Source organism: Magallana gigas, chromosome 3 (genome assembly GCF_963853765.1).
Source record: "Magallana gigas chromosome 3, xbMagGiga1.1, whole genome shotgun sequence".
In the NCBI taxonomy this organism is placed as follows: domain Eukaryota; kingdom Metazoa; phylum Mollusca; class Bivalvia; order Ostreida; family Ostreidae; genus Magallana; species Magallana gigas.
The window spans coordinates 22,294,815-22,312,801 of NC_088855.1; the positions used below are offsets into that span (position 1 = coordinate 22,294,815).

The following is a 17,987-nucleotide window of genomic DNA, read 5'->3' on the forward strand; positions in this document are numbered from 1 at the left end:
TGTCTTTTAACATTGCCATCAACAACCGATTAAACAAGACTAATAATATCATTCATTATAACGATCGAGTGTGGGATAGTGAAATTCAACCGAGGGGACAAGATTCACGGTCTAGGACGGTCGAGGCTTTGCCAAGTCCTTGACCGCGAGTCTTGGCCCCAAGTTTGGCGGGTATCTAGTACATTTTGACACAATGCGTTTATTCCGCGGCACATAGATGTAGTCAGATGATAGGGATAAGTAATTTGATCATTTTCCAACCTAGATCTCGTCTTATATTTTGTATACAATATATGTATCTAATACCGATAGGCCCATTGGCTCAAAGTTGAAATAAATTATTTGAGACAATGTTTTAAAATCATAACAAATTTGACATAAAGATCAAAATTAAGGAAAAATACACGACGCAATAACACCCCCAATTAGAGATCAAAGCCATATGCATGTGCGTGTCATTTATGGAGGGTAATCGTGTTCAAAAATCCAGACATGTAAACTTGTAAATCCGAGTATGCAATCGTGTTGATGTGTGAGCCTGAGCATGAATATGTGTAATTCTGATCGTGTACCCTATAAAACTCGGGCATAAACACGTGTAAGATTTGACTCAGTTCCTTCGCATGATGCACATTTTGCAACTTTATTGTTTACATTAGTTAATTAAACCTTCAACTTTGCACACTTTCAATCCGTAGTTTGTAACTTCAGGCTCGGCAAAAGCACATCTGACATGATACAAATTGACAAATTTTGAAATGACCTTATATGGCAACTGCCTTGCTGCGGGAAAAGGCATGCCGTAACCACCGGACCGGAATGAACGAAAAATAAACATAATTTTCAGCTTGACTGTTGCAATAAGCTTTTAATGAACGCCACCTTTTCTATCGAGAACACCGGTATTATTTTTCGAAAAAAAAAATTGAGGTATGATTGAAACTGGACCAAACAGGAAGAGGTTCATGTAGAAAAAAAATCGTTGCCGATGTGACGAATGCGCTAATTTCCGTAATATAATTCTCATGGAATTATAAAAGGAAATGCCTAATATCTTATATCTCTAAAAAAAAATTTACATGTAATTTAAACTGGAATATAAGTAAATGCGTACTCTTTTCTAGAAATGAGACGAATCAAGAAATTTCCTAAGGGGGTAAATATATTTTGAGCGGCACGGGGTTCGAAGACCGCCGTGAGGTCCCATGTAACTCCATTGCTTCTGAATTCTAAGAATTTTGAGAGTGAATTTTTAACCGGGTTTCCGATTATTGAAATAGTAAAAATTGCAGACGGGTGAGTGGCTGTCAAAAAGGTACCCTTATTGTACCGATAACTCCTCGAACAGTTATCAAGATAGGAAGTTGTTCTTTTGCAGATCATTTATACGTATATATCAGAAGTATGCAAATTGCTAGGATTTTGATTTCTGATAATTTATAAAAATATCAGCTGTTGAACTTGCAAAAACATTGCATATAGAGTACCCCATTTTTACTCTCGTTATTTTTCTGAATTAGTTAGAATAAACGACCTGCAAGGATTTGGTAATTTTTCGCGGAAAATTTTATGTTACTTTACATGTATTTATACCTTTTGTTGTTGTGTAAGTGAAAGATAAATAATGACACAATCTTCAATAATAATAAAATAAACTAGCGCATATTTTTTGTGCGCCGTAAATTGAAGTTTTACTATGGGAGGCACTGTAGCTCAAAGATCGTCCATCTGTATTTTTAGACAGGGAGCTACAGACCTGCAGCTAGTTCACAAGTGGCTGTAAAGCTGTATTATACTAGCTCTCCAGAAAATTTTTATCACCCAACTTCACAAAGTGAGTCTGTATTGAACCGACATTCAGGACGTCATACTCAATCCCGTAATAATTGCTTAAAATAATTTTTAAAAAATATCAATTTTTACCTGCATGATAGGCTTTTTTTTCTATATATTGCCGACAATGCAAAGAAACATTTCTTAAAATAATTTATACACATTTTAATTTCACGACAGTTTACCTTATCTTTGGAATTTTTATTTATTTTTTGTAAAGAGGGTGTCGCTTCTTATGTCTCATATTACCGGGTAATCACAATCTCAAAACCAATGTCTTTGAATAGTTTGTTTTTCTTATCGATAACTTTGCAACTCAGCTGACGGACCCCGTGTAATTTTTCGCGTGGGGGGGGGGGGGGGGTGTCTTGTCACAGTTTTTTGGTAGCGATAAGGATGCATTTAGAGATATTTTCTTAATTCAGCCGAGGCCTATACTTTAACAATTTGTTGCATGTACTCTAATAACAGTGGCGTCGGAAGCAAATTGAAGGGGGGGGGGGGGCTAAACTAATCATAAAAAATATTGACAAGAATTCCCATAATCAGGAAAATTCTAATCCGTCGGTCTTTTAAGGAACAATTTTGTTTGTTGCGAGGAAAAAGTAGGAGGGGGGGGGGTGAATCCTCCCTGTTGCTATGTTATGCTAGTCCCCCCCCTCCCGGTTCAGACGCCTATGAATAAAAATGCATATATATCTTTATAAACGTGTATTCAAACAAAGTCATTAAATGTAATTTTTTTCAGTTCTAAGAGGATATCTGAAGCCGATCGAATTCTTTACTCGCATCTTTTATACATTCTCTTGATAAAATGTACACCAATCTCATAATTTAATTTTTCGGAAAAATAATACTCTATGAAATGTTGTTATCCAGAGATAATATGATTATAGGCTTACCTAATTTTTTTTTTATTTATTCCGTCCCTATTCCGGCGATTACGGCATGCCTTTACCTGCAGCTAGCCTTTTTTTTCAGTGACGTCACTGTTTCCATATAAGGTCATGTCAAAATTCGACAAACTTGTAGACTTTACATTTGTCAATTTGTAAAATGTCAGATGTGCTATTGCCGAGCCTGAAGTTACAAATGCAGAAACTACGGATTGAAAGTGTGCAAAGTTGAATTAACTAATGTAAACAATAAAGTTGCAAAATGTGCATCATGCGAAGGAACTGAGTCAAATCTTACACGTGTTTATGCCCGAGTTTTATAGGGTACACGATCAGAATTACACATATTCATGCTCAGGCTCACACATCAACACGATTGCATATTCGGATTTACAAGTTTACATGTCTGGATTTTTAAACACGATTACCCTCCATAGTCATTAAGGATTAATACAATAAATAATGCCAAAAAATTAATATTTCCAGTTGCAACAAAAAGCGATCCACCCTGTGCAATTGGCAATGCTTTTTTCATTGAAGATCCTTAAACAAAGGCTTATGTATCCGGTATATTAAATAATGCTTTTTATTTTATATGGTTTTTTGGGGAGGAGGGGGGGGGGTCTCTTTTTTACTGGAAAATAGTCATTAGCATAAATAGTTCACTAATAGATTGCAACCGTTTGAAATAAGCTCTCAATATTTTTGATAATGTTTTTGTGTACACAATACTAATGAAATTCATCTTATATTACATGTTTACTTTCTATTGTTTTAAAAAGAAAGAAATATCTTTATCCAAAAAACAACAACAACCCCGAAAGACATATGCATTGTGTACATTATTTCAATAACAAGTATTAAACAAACACCACCACTGTTGCTTTATAATACATTCCACGTTATTTACCATTTGTCATTAACTTAAATCATGTTGATTCTCGCTTAACTTTTATTAATTACTTTTGTAATATTGAAAATCAAAATACAAAATCGAAAGTAGATGCTTATTGATTTGGAAAACACCTGTTTTCTATTGAAAAAAGCAATTGCTTTTCAGGACATCTATATGCAATAACTGAATAAAACACGAAAAAATAGCGATATTTGGTTTTTTGGTTTACAATGATTTGTTAACTATTGCATTACCTAATGCATAACTTGCAATATTGTCATGCATGTTTGCATGCATGCGTTTAAGCTTAATCTGAACTGATATTAATAAAGATATGAACACTTCATATGATATCCATAATCCAGATATTTCCATTCAAAATTGATATGAACTCAGTTCGGAACTTCAAGAAATTTTCATATTGTTTTGGCAATTCCAACAACGATGAACAAGTGTGGGCTATAGGACGACGTGCAATGCCTTCGACTTTTACAAACGAAAATTCAATACATTTTTCGGTTAGAAGATCGGCACCGGTGCAAAATCTAAAAAAACGTGTCAGGAGATCAGAATCCATCTCTCTTATGAATCGTTTCAGGTGGTGTGATGTGGATGTGGCATCCTCGCACATATTTTCAGGAAATTTAAGAAGGCTTAATACACGTCTTGGAGTCGGTATTAAGTCTTTGTACAGCGACTGCATTTTAGCCAATGGCAAATGCATCTCTTCCAAGATAGGACTCCAGCAGTCAATTACAAACATCGCAGCCTGTACCAACTCCTTAGGGGCCATTTCCCTTAATATGCGTTCCATATTCGCCTGCCTTGGTACTCGCTTAAGCTCATGCTGGGTAAAAATATCATCCAGGTCTGATTGATCCACCGAATTGACATCCTTTATTGCTGCTTAGAGCGTTTCTGCATCAGTTTTGGGAATGTACTGCATAAAAGCGTCTAATAAGTCATCTTCACTTGATCCAAACATACAATACTGCATAAAAACAGGAGAAATTTGAACCGGAAAATAACTGACAGTTTTCCAACCAAAAATAATAATTTCGGCTACAGCTCTCCACTGTTCTTCACCAAAATCGTGCCTCAAACATGGAACCTTTTTCGCATTGCCAAGATTGCATTCTGTGTAAAACGAGGTCCAAAACTCAGTTAATACATCCCTGGTTACTCCCCCAGCATCTTCCGCTACCTCCATTTCCCCATTTGGCATTATTATCTGAGACTTGATCACGCTTTTCAGTGTGGAACTTTCTGTTACGAAAGCTTCGATCATTTCTCTCATTACTTGACCTCTGTGTAATGTTCTGTGGCTTGAAAATTAACCGTGTCATCATTTGTAGTGTTTGCGTGGTTATCAACCAATCCAAATGAATAATTAAGTTTTCGGCATGGGTGTCGAGCAAATCAGTTAAATCGTCAAGTCCATATTCCTGATCGTTTTCAATGCCTGCTATTTGTATAGCCTCTGATAATATATCATTAAAAGGGGTTTCTTCTGAATTTTTCGGAGATGTTGGTTGTATGGATGAACTATGGAGTTCGGGAAGTGAATCTGTATCCATATCACCACTTAGTTGTGGACTTGCTCCGTCATCTTCGTTTTCTATCGATGCTAAATAAATGGACATATTTGTGTCTTTATACATTTGGCCAACTGTTGAGTTTTCATCCATACTCCTATCTTGGTAATCCCAAACATCAAATTCGAAATCGTTCTGACTACCTTTAGACGACTGTCCATTCGGAAAGAATAGCATTTTCCCCATATCTAACAGATCTTTTTATGTTGCGTCTTTGCTTTGAGTCAATTTTCGTGTTCCCCCTCCCTTTTTGCTTCTAATCTGAACACTTTTACTGCCACATTTGTGTATCCATCCCAACTCGATTCTTCTTCTCTCTTTCTCTGCATTTTTATTGCCGAATCTTCTGTTTGACTCCCTCATATCCTTTCCTTTACTACTACCTTCCCCGTCTGTTGACCCTGAAGATTCTCTGCTTTCTATTTTTTCACGGAGAACTTGAAAGAGAGTGGATCGTCTCCCTCTTTCCTTTGAAGTCTCCCGATCTCTCAGAAATTTTCTGATTCGCAGTCTATCCCCGTGCAGAGGAACATATTTAGTTAGCTCCTCGTCCAACATCAAAGCTATTAAATCTGGTCCAATCTAAAATGAGTTAAATCAAATATGAGCAAAAAATTACAACCAAATGGCCTTCAATATGCTTTTCGTGTGATTATATACATGTATGTGTATGTTGCTTTGCGTGCATTTCTTAATTGGTTTACAATTTTATAAAAGTGAAACAGGCAAATATAGAATTGTTCTTAAAGTCCAATCCTAATCCGTGGAGGACGGGGTTAGCGTAGAGTACCAACAACTTTTTTTTACATGTTCCCCCAAAAAGGGAGAAGCAGCTCTTTAATATATTTATAAAAAAAAAAGAAAAATGTCAGAGAGTGGTGCCCCCCCCCCATGCTACATGCCTGTAAAGAATGGTTTTAAGAACATTATCACCTAAATGCATGCCAAAAAGTTTTTCATTTTTTTTTTTGCTTAGCGCATTATTGCTTATGTGTCTATAACGATTTTAAAATTCTTTTAAATATCATATCTAAATACATGTACTATTATTTATGAAATGAACTCCGCAAATAAACTTAAATTCAATATATTGAACAATAAATAGAAAACAGCACATTCCCTTTTCCACATCACAGCTAGAGACTATAATATCAGACCGAGGGCCGAAGGCCCAAGTGATGAAATTGGTCGAGGGCTGACACAGGCTGTGATATGGATGGTTATTATTATATTTATTACATACTTGGTAATAAATTAAAAAAACAACCAACTTGAACAAATTGATTTTAAATATTATTTGAAAGTATTTTGTACATGTATTGAATAAAAATATGAGGTTTTAACAAACAGTCATATAGCTACAGAACCGGAATTTCCCTAGGTTTTAATAATTAACTGCTCTAAAACATTTGTTAGCATTTGAAGTTTTCAACTGCACTTAAAAATGACGACTGCTACAAATGATTTATTTTCTTCTGTAAACATGCACTAATGCCGAAACGAAAAATTGCAGAGGACGGATCCGTATCAACCTAGAGGGCTGATAACCTGTATCAACCTCGGAGGCCGATACGAGTTTTGTATTGTCACCTGTATCACATATGCGAAAATACCTGTATTTTTAACTAAGTATGTAATAAATCAGAGTAAGCTGAGTGTCTACCAAAAATGCCGAGGTATACTGTGGGTGTTGTCTCCATATTTTCAATAAATTATATTAGAAGCAGAATTATACTTTTGTTAAATTAACCTCAAATGTGTACATTGTATGCAACAAATGGAACTAAGAAGAAATTCTAAAAATTATATCATAACCACAAAACAGGTAATAAAGTCTTATTATACCTTTTCCCGTACAAGTTTATCTGCAACTTCATCTGAAGAAACGTCGCAAATGAATTTTAAAAAATCGAAGTCTTCGTTCATTTTTTCTGATTAAAGGACCCTGTTTGAGAATAGAATATTTATATTAGTCGTACGCGTTAAATCGGGAAAGTTTCGCGTTAATTCGCGAAAGTTACGCGTTTATTCGCGATAGTAACGCGTTATATCGCGAAAGTTTCGCGTTATATCGCGAAAGTTACGCGTTATATCGCGAAAGTAACGCGTTATATCGCGAAAGTTTCGCGTTTATTTGCGAAAAAAATATTTTTTTACCTACGAAAATGAGCTCAATGGGCTTCGGTGGCAGGGGACAGTTTTTTTTTTATACAATTCACTGTAGCCAAGGAATGCATGTCTTCGGAACTCTGTAACTAGATATTCCTCAGTTCCCATTCAGCACAAATACCTTTAATTCACTCTTTATAAGGCCAATCCCCAATTTCTGAAGAAAACTACTAATCAAAACCTGTAAAATTCTCTACATACTGGTTTTTATGAGATTTTGACCCTTTCATATTTTGCTTTTTTTTCATGATTTTTCAGCTTTTTAGACCTCCCCCCATCTAATTCCCTGCAGAGGGTTGACCTTCCGTACCGCGTGCATGTTGCACCATCACATGTCAGAAACTTACCGGTGTATAGTTTACAATGTCCCATCCACCTACTTTTCGTGTTATTTTACCTCCCGTCTGTAACTTGCAATTTCACTGTGTAAAGTCAGCACAACAGTCATAGCCGCAGGTTTCGAATTTTACTTCTGATTCTCATGTACCTAACATACGGGGCCTACATATTGCATATCAATTTCAACAAGAGACACCCCTCTAACTAATGATAATCACTAAAAATCATTTCATGAATTTTAGCAACACTCATAAGCCTTCAAGTACAGCAACTCTCAATTTTACAAAAATATTGACGGGTATTTTATTCGAAACTTGCTATCTTTCGTATTTAAGCAAAGCAGGACAATTCTTATTAAAAAAAAATTCTAGTTTTACAAAAGTTGTGATTTTTAGGCCCTCAAAACCCTTATAAGGAATCAAAAAGTGGCCATTCGGACCATCATTTTAAAGTTGTACTCTCTACTATGAACTTTAAGCCGAAAAGATTTTAAAAATCGGAAACTTTATAGATTCTTGAGGAGTACTTCTGTATGCAAAAGCCAGGCAACCTTTTTTTTCCCAATCTGTTTGTTTGTCTTTAATGTATGATTTAACCATACTGATCAAAGTCCTATTGAATCGCTCAACCAAACCGTTGGCTCATAGATTTCTTGGAGTTGTCATGGTTTTCTTCATTTCTAATATTTTACAAAACTCTTGAAATAAACTGCTATCAAAATTCCGATCTTGGTCGCTGTGTATCTCTGGGGACAGTCATATCTTGCAATTACTTCATTTGAAATTTTGTCCGCACATGTTTCTGAAGTTTGATCAGGTACGGGTAATATCTCCACCCATTTACTAAAATAATTCATCACAACGAGTATATTTTTGTTGCCTCGAGGAGTCCTTGGAAATTGTCCAAGTATATCTATATTTAAACAATCCATACATGTTACCCATGGGGGCCTTTGCATATTTATTAGAAATTTTATTAATTTGAAACGTATGACATTTTTCTATCCAGACTTGCATATCAGTTCTCAGTTTGTACCAATAAAACAATTTCTTTATTTTTTCAGTTGTCCTTTTGATGCCTAGATATTCAGACACTAGAGAGTCGACTAATACTTCTTCATGCAAAGAATGGGGTAACAATAGTTGAAGGCAAGTATAATTGCCATCCTTTAACCAATAAATCAATATTGTATATCAAAACAGTAAATTAACTGTGATATGCATCCGTGGTTCTGTCTTTGTCTATACGTAGGTTAACCATAATGAACACAATTATTTAACTGTACATGTACGTTCATGTTTTGGTTGTTTATAAATTTCAATAAATTTTCTTATTATCCCCTCGCACAACTTGTTGCGAGGGGGATATAGCATGCTCTGTGTGTGTGTGTCTGTGTGTGGCCGTTGTCAACTCTTTAGCAAAATTCCAAGAAAACCCTCTCATGAATATTCATCAAACTTTGTACACTTCTTTGGCATGGTAAACGGACAAACCCTATTGATTTCCAAGTCAATTGATGTAATATTTTTCAAATTATCGTTAAAAAACGAAGTGTAAACAGGAATTTTATGTACGACTTGACAATGATATTTCCGGTAATTTAATGTACTTGAAGTAAATCGCCACCGTATGCAGCTCATTTCAACAACATGACATTTTTTGGGATTTAAATCTATAGTCTGTCCCAAGATATTTATGCAGCACATTTGGACGATTTTTAAAAAAAAATACTCATACCTGTGAAAGAAGTGCAATTGTAATAGTTGAAAGGGATAATTTCAAAGATAATTTCATTGAGACATTTTCAACTGTCACTCAGAAAATTTCACAGGAACGAAAACAGATTCCTTACGGAGATTTATAATGGGGAATGTTTACATATTTTCTCCATTCGGAATACACTCGGAATACATCGCGCAATTTTTCAACGTTATCATCCGGGCTTGCTGCAATACAAAATCTCCGTAGACATCTCATTTTTTAGCATTGCATTGAAACCTGATAAGGTAACAGGGGCGTTCGACTGAGAAATCTTGGAATTTTTTTATACTTTTGAATGAACATCGTTTGAACCCTGAGGTATTTATAAATATCAAGCAATTAGGCAAAATGTGAATCCAAGATATCTTGGGACATACTATAGTTAAGGTAAAACAAAACAAACGTTTTGTAGTATTGGAGGGTTAGAAGATTGCCTATGAAGCGGGCAAGAGATTAAAGTCATCCGATTTACATTGTAACATGCAGTCGACTTTCGGACAAAACCAGTAGTACTTACAATAGAACTAGTCCAAAATTCAGAAGATACTTTGACAGATATCGCACCTGTATCACGCGAAAATTGTTTTATATTAATAATAGCTTCATATATATCTACTACTATTGGTTGACATACGGCAAGCAACTACAATTGTCCATCAGAGCAGACTACAGATCGCTTGATCTTCAGCTACGTTTCATAATGTATACGGATTTATGTATGCTTATATTAAATGTCACGAAATGAATCTAAATTATTAAACTTTAAAGCATATTTGTTGAGTTTCTGCTAGGAATAGGAAAACTGCAACCACGTGAATGTAACTCCCCCCCCCCCTCCCCAATTTATACACCAAAAAAGCTTAGGGATTGGGATAAAATAGATATTATGAATTCAAAGTGGTTTTCAGAAATAATTGTGCCATATTTATTTTGATCTGATAAATTTACATGTATTTTCCTAAATAACCCAGTTCCCCCTTTAACACGTCATGTCGGCAGGGGATGCTCCGATCAGCACATCATAGTTGCAGAAATAGATGATGATTGTCTTTTGGGTGTTAATGTCCTATACTCAGAGCAGAATATGCCTGCAGAAATATTACTAAGAAAGGGAGGGGGTGCATTCATTACCAATATCAGGGGCCTATTGACTCAAAGAAATAGTATCACTTTCTTTTTTTCTCTTTTGTTGATTTGCCTACTACCAGCATGCCGACCACGCTTTCGCGTCGACTTATTGTTTACGTACTGAATAGGCTTGCGACATCACGGGATCCATACCTACTAACCTTTCAATGTTGCTATGTGGGAGAACCTCCCCTCTGCCAACATGGCTAAGGGGGAGATTTTGCGTAACGACATTTTAACGCTAGAAAGCCAGTGAATATACGTACTTTTAACAAATAACCAAATACAGATTTAACAACCTTTTTTTGCACTCAGAGAACTGCTGATATGTAACTACAGCTAGTTTTGCTGCCATTAGAACTTCATCACTTGGTTTATATTAAAAACAACACGCATCTTGATTCTGTTTAGAACAAATTAATGAACATATGGTGTCATTGTTTAAATCTGATCTCATCTTTTTTTGAATTTCCTTTAACATCGAAAAGATTCTTTCAGGTCAGCATTGCTGACAGGCATCACACAACATGCTGAAGCTTATTTCGCCAGTAGTCCAAATCTGCATTTGCCACTAAATGGTTCTATTACTTTGGCCATCTGGCTACAGAATTTGTCAATTCCCAAGTCAGCAGGTGGTAGCTCTTCTTTTTGGTGTTAGTTTGTAGTCCAGAAATTTTTCCTATAACTCATCCAAACTGCATGTACCTCCAGTTGCAAGGTTCTGGGAATCTCTTTTAGCAAGTTTTATGACTGAATTTAAAATAAGGAAATGGTTAGAATCAGATATTTAGAGCCATGTTTTTCAATGCATCATCATGGTAAGGGAACTTTTGCAGCATGTTTTGTAACAGCCATGTAGAATATCCTAATGATGCTGAAATAAATACTGTTTACATATGCAATAATTTATATGTATATATTAATGGATGAAATTTTTGAATATGCATACCTGAAAAAAATTGTCCAGTAGGAATGGACTCAGATCATCAGCATGATCAACAGCTCAATGTCTGTCCCTGTTTGCATACGGAACCTTTAAGCAAAATGTACATGCATTTATATTCTCAAAATGTATTTTGAAAGTCATAATACTTGCCTGGAATATTGTGTTGAAATCATTGAGTGGGACAAGGATGAACTCAAGATAATAAAAATACATTTTGACCTCAGGATTCTTCAAAAGAAGGGCTAAGCGGTGGACCATTCCATCACTTTCAACTTGGTCATGGCCGTTGAAATAGCAGGCTAAGGCATCCCAGTGATTGGGAGGGGGGTCCTGGATACAAATTTTTGAAGTGGAAGCCATCTTAAGAAATGAACAATATTTTTGACAAAATATATTGCCACGGTATAAATTTACGATTTGATAAGACTAGTCTATTTACCTAGTTGTGGAATGTTTCAAAATCTTTAGTGGTTCAACGTCAACAAATTCCAAAAACTTTGAATACTGCTCCTTTCTCTTGGCACTACAAAAAAATAATATAATTTACAAAAGAGTTGATAACATCAATAAAAGATGCATTAATATCATTTCATTACCGTAATATTTACCTGTTGTGATAATGGTAGTAGCTGTCAACCAGCATCTCATCAATGACATAACTCATGCTTTGCAACAGAGATTCCCCAAGCGGCAAATACATTCTACATCCATGACTTGGGGTTGAGTGTCTATCATTGAGCAGTTGTCGGAAGAAAGGCAAATTCCACTGGTCCATAGTCTTACTCTCGAACGGAAATATAAATTATTTGTTAGATTTTCAAAAAATACTAAATAATTTCATATAGAATTTAACATGCATATTATTATAAATATACCTCGGACACTAATCCAGTGCCATGTAAAGGTTAGCACCTGTTACAATATTTACGATTGGCATGACCAAGAAACGAGATTTTACTGACAAAAACTCCTCCTCAAAAATGCGGACAAGGATTGCAAAACCTTTGTCTGTCCCTCTATCGTTACCTTCATCACAACGAATAGTAAAAAACTCTCTTTAGCATCTCTCTACTGAAGTTTTTGCATATCTAAGTGCATTTTGTCAGCTTGCAAGCAAATTCTTCAGCAATTATACTGTCATGAAACATTTTTAAATACAGTTAAATATCGATATCTCGAAGTTCGGGGGACCACAGAAAAACTTCGAGATATCCGGGTGTTCGAGGTATCCGAAGTCGAAATTCTTCGACTCCACCAAAATTTTATTTTATGGATCGATAGAGAATCTTTTTTGAAACATGATTCCACATTATAGAGATCAATATCGGCTTACAGTTATTTTATACGAATTTTTTTGTATTTTTTCAGTGAAATAGGAAAAACTGTTTTGCAGACAAACAGAATATATTAGAGCTTAAAACTTGTTGTCAATTAATGTGTAATTTAATTATAAATAAATTCATGCCAAAGATCGTTTTGTCAAGTGTTTAATTTTTTAATTAAATTTTTTTCTTCTGAAAATCAAAATTTTAATTCTTTAATATCTTTTTAATCTATGGATAAAATTTTCAAAATAACATATAGTCACATAAACTATTTACTAAACAATGATATTTTAGAACGAAATTAAAATGAAAATGCGAAATTTTGAAAAAAAATTGCTATTTATCAAATTTGAACCGATCCCGATTGAAAAAAACCTGATCCCGATCAGAATTATTTTAAAATTGAAATTTTACAAATAAACTGCAGTTTTTGCTAAGTAATTGATCTAAATTATAAAGTTAGTAAATGACGAAACCATTTTACAGCTAAACAACCTGAAATTTTTGCAAAATTCTGATTCATTCTAACTTTATGTGATTTCGTTCGGGATCAGTTTAATTACAATCGGGATCGGTTCGATTTTAAAATTTTCCATTTTTTCTTTAAAGGAAGTGAACATGAAAAAAATAATTGTTGCTTAATAAATTATAAAAGCCTTTTGAAACTTAAAAATGAGGTCTGTTACCTATTTGTTTATTTCTATCAAGAGATTTTATCAATTTAACACTCTCAGTGAAAGGTTTATGGAGGTAATCCATTATTCCCCAGCATGCATCTGTTCTCTGACGTAGATAAGCCACATTGCTGCTGGTGACTGGGTCAATGTTGGAACTAGGCCAGTGTTTATGTACAGAGTTGATAAAAGTTACGAAGAAAAATATGCCTTGATGTGAAGAAAAATTTTGTGTACTGTCATGAGAAGACAAGGATTTAGTACATTTCTATAAATGAACCTCAGATAACTATTTATGATTTGTACAAAAAATGAATATAGATAAATTAATTTGTGAAATATAAGACCATCACATTCCAGATGTTTGTACGGAGATGCATGTGGCAGTCAGTGTTTACATAAATAAAATGCTGTTTTTAGATTTCAATTTAAATTAATATAAAATTGTAATTCCATTTTCCATGTGGGGTTTCTTACCGTTACTTTTTATTTAAATGCCCTGGAAATTTTTCTGATTTGTTTTTTTTATACATATTAAGATCTTGATGATATGTACGCCGGTTCTGTTTATGCTGTCAGAAGAATAACAGGACTAAGACACTTTTTAAAAGTCAGGATGCTGTGCAATGCACCTTGTGTGCTTATTTATGTAGCACACATAATGTTCAAACTCATAAACAAGAAATTCCCGAGTGCAAGAAAAAATAGGTCACAATAACACTGATCCACGGAGATTCCATTCTAGTTACATGTCACATTAACTGCTGGTGGGAATGCATCATTCTGAGATCCAAAATCTTCCTCCATAAACACTGTTTAAAATGACAACTCTTTACATTCCTTTCAAGTTTCCATTCACATTTTGATGATGGCATTTTATCCCTGTTACTACACGTGTGTAAAATTGCAATGTGTCTCACTGACGGCAGCATCAGTGCTGCCCTCTCTTAGATGCTTAGAGATAACCCAGCAGGGAGGTAATTATTTTAACAATATGGCAGCGCTCATGGATTGCAAGAATTAGTTATTCTAATTGGTATATCTTTTTACTGAGGAAAGCTCTGTCTAAACGGTTTTCAGATATCATTATACACATCAAACAGACAAATTTGAGCCCTTGATAATTTTTTCATGTTCACTTCCTTTAATTCACTTTTTGGTTTCAATTTCTTGTTGAAATATGATTGTACAGCAATTGTTAAATGTGAGCAACAGTTTATCTGCAGTTTTTATCCATAGATTTAAAAGATATCTACAATCCTTCTTTTTTATTTTCATAAATATTTTTTTTTACAAAATATTTCAAAGTTTATCTGGCCGTTTTTGATATGTATTTATAGATAATTGTATTGTGCATTAATTGATAACAAATTTTTAGCTCTAATATATCTTGTTCGCGGCTAAAACGATGTTTTCGGTTTCTATCAAAAAATACAAAAAAATTCATATAAAATAATCAGAGGCCGATATAGGTGTCATTTTTGTATAATCATTTCTCAAAAACGATTCTTCATCGATCCATCAAATAATGCATTGGTGTGTCGAGCCACCTTAACACAGGAAGTCCTTATATGCACTATAATTTGAGAACCGGTATGAACGGAAAAAAAGACGGAATATTGAAACGATGTTTTATTTATAGACATTTATAGACATTGCACATATACACTTAAATAAGAATTTATATGAAACGTTACAATTATTTTAAATAACAGTTAATCAAACATACAAGCATAATGTACATGTATACAACTTTTCAGAATATAAATAAATCACGTTCACACTATTGTCAAATCACATAACACACATGATGATATTATGGAACACTGTCAGTCTTTAATTCACATCGCGATCACTGGCACAGTCACTGAGGAGCGCGGTGTACTAAAACAGATGCACGGACTTGTGCTGAAGTCACTCGTCGATGTATCTTCTGATAGCTGGGAAGCAGGTCCTCTGTGTCTTCTGTCATCTCGATCCAGTCTTGAATTACTTCGAGGGCGGCGTCGACTTTCTGTAGAGTAGGCTTCTTCTTTGGTGGCTCCGTGGGTTCTGATACTTCTTCTTCTTTGTGTCTAGCTGCGATGATGTTGTCCACGATGTCTTTATCTGAGACTGCTTCTGTCGTTATCACTGTCTCGTCGATCTGGGCGTAGTCATCAAACGGCACACGAAGGCGGAGGGCGGCTAGGGGGATGTCATCTTCTGGATCTTCCTCATCGCTGTCAGGGGAATCTGCATGCTCATTGGTGGCGGCACTTACGAAGTTGGCGTGACGGAAGCAGTATTTGATGGTCTTCTCTGTGACTCTGTCCCAGGCCTGGTATAGCATCCGTAATGCGTCGAGTACTGTTATCTGTAGTTCTTTGTTTCTTTCGATGGACTTTAGCTGCTTCATGATGACGAGCTTTCGGTAGTGGATCTTCAAATTCTGGATGATGCCCTGGTCCATAGGCTGGGTCTTGCTGGTGGTATTCGGCGGCAGGAAGAACAGGGTGATGGCTTTCAAGTCTTTAACCTTGGGGTGGGCGGGGCAGTTGTCAACGGACATGGCGACTTTTCTTTTCTGTCTTTGGAAGCGGCGGTCAAGCTGCTTCAGCCATGCGATGAAGAGCTCAGACGTGATCCAAGCTTTCTTGTTGGCTTCGTATGCTGTCGGTAGGGTTTTGATGCCTTTAAAGCATCGCGGCTTCTTTGACTTCCCGATTACGAGAAGTGGCAGCTTTTCATTACCTGACATGTTTGAACACACCATAACAGTAACACGCTCTTTACTGTTCTTACCGCCGTGACAATCTACCCCTTTAAACTCGAGAGTTTTATCGGGGAGAAGACGGAAAAACAACCCAGTTTCATCTGCATTGAAGATGTCACTGGGACTGCATTCCGCCAAAATGGTCTGAAGGCTTGAGGCCCAAGCTTTCATAGCATCAGTACCATCGGCAACGCTTTTCGACTCCCCACAGACACGTTTAAAGGTGATGCTATGACGTTTTTTGAAGCGCTCCAGCCACCCAGTAGTACACTTAAAATCATCACCAAGCTGAGAAGCGAACTCCTGCGCTTTGGCGATGAGTAGGGGCCCGGAGACTGGCACGTTCTGGTCCCTGGCTGTCTTGAACCACTGGAGGACGGCCTCTTCTGTATCTTTGTAGGCTGCTGTCCTCATTTTCTTCCTCTGGGGTCCGAAGGTGCTCTGCTCATATGCTTCTTTGATCTTTTGGGCATTCTTTATCCACGTTGACAGGGTGTTGGGGGGGATCTCGTATTTCTTGGCGATGACCGCTTTACTTTCTATACCTCTTTCGACATCGGCAATGGCTTGAAACTTTGTTTCAATGGTGTGGGTCTTTAGCTTGCGCTTCAGCCCGGGAGTGGGGAGCTTGTCTTTGCTGTGTTGAGACATGTTGTTGAATGATGTACAGAATTCTGTACCATAGCCAAAGATAAATGTGTTAATTGTTTGATTGTGTGATTAAATATATTTTTGGTATATTATTCATTAAGTAGAAGTTCACTTTGATCATGCATCGATATCGATTATACGATAATTTACGCTGCGCTATTTGGTAATTGAGTGACCGTGAACTTGTTTGCTTTATAAGTAGCGTGCATCTTTATTCATATTATCGGTAATGTTAGGGGTGCTTACTTTTGGGAGCTGTGAACTTGTTTGTTTTATCAATCACCGGAGTATATACCCAAGCTGTTATAACAATTACCGTGTCATCGATAGCTGCACTGGCTAAGCGTGGAGTTAATAGACTATCAGTCTTGAGAAAAGGTGTGAATTGCCGCGGGCGAGAATAACGAGGACACGACATGCGGGGTGCGATTAGCAGACCGGAAAATTGACTTCACTTCGAGATAACCCAGGTAAAATTTGTTATTGGGACCGTAAACATACTTCGACATAAGCGGGGTATTCGAGATAACCGTATTCGAGATATCAGTAGTTTTTTAAATCATATATATAGGGAAAACGGCCGGGACCGGCGGCCGACTTCGACATAACCGGGGTATTCGAGATATCCCATGTCCGTGATACCGATATTTACCTGTAGTTCATTGACATGGTTAACAACTAAAAATGCCATGTTATGTTTGGCTATAAAGTTGCTGAACAATGTTTCCGACTGTCAAGTGAAGCGGTAGTTTTGGTGGGGCAGAAATTAATTTGGTTAGCCTTGGTGTTACTTTAGATCCACTTACTGCTTTTTTGGGCGGTGATGACTGTGAATGGCGATTCTGCATGTGGATTTAATATATTTCATTTTCATCATACTTTTCATTTTCAAGAAAAAGTCCGACGATATGAGTCACTGTGGTAAATTGTTTGGAAAAATGAATGAAATTAATTTTATTAAAAGGATAAGTTTGAAAAAAAAGGCCCAAAATTAGTGAAAATTTTTGTGCGCTGCAAGTT

The 17,987-nt window shown here is 36.0% G+C and overlaps 1 protein-coding gene and 2 pseudogenes across 1 annotated transcript; all 3 read right to left on the minus strand.

The window, feature by feature from the left end:
- Positions 1-3,775: 3,775 nt before the first annotated feature.
- On the minus strand, positions 3,776-4,921 carry LOC117692410 (uncharacterized; annotated as a pseudogene).
- Positions 4,921-11,922, minus strand: LOC136273336 (uncharacterized; annotated as a pseudogene).
- Positions 11,923-15,425: 3,503 nt separating this feature from the next.
- On the minus strand, positions 15,426-16,967 carry LOC105345639 (tigger transposable element-derived protein 4). The gene has a single exon (XM_066077767.1). It carries the CDS (start codon positions 16,965-16,967, stop codon positions 15,426-15,428), a length of 1,542 nt encoding a protein of 513 aa, XP_065933839.1.
- Positions 16,968-17,987: the final 1,020 nt, after the last annotated feature.

Excerpts from the sequence above, each read along its gene's own strand:
- LOC105345639 (XM_066077767.1), bottom strand. The coding sequence starts at position 16,967 with ATGTCTCAACACAGCAAAGACAAGCTCCCCACTCCCGGGCTGAAGCGC.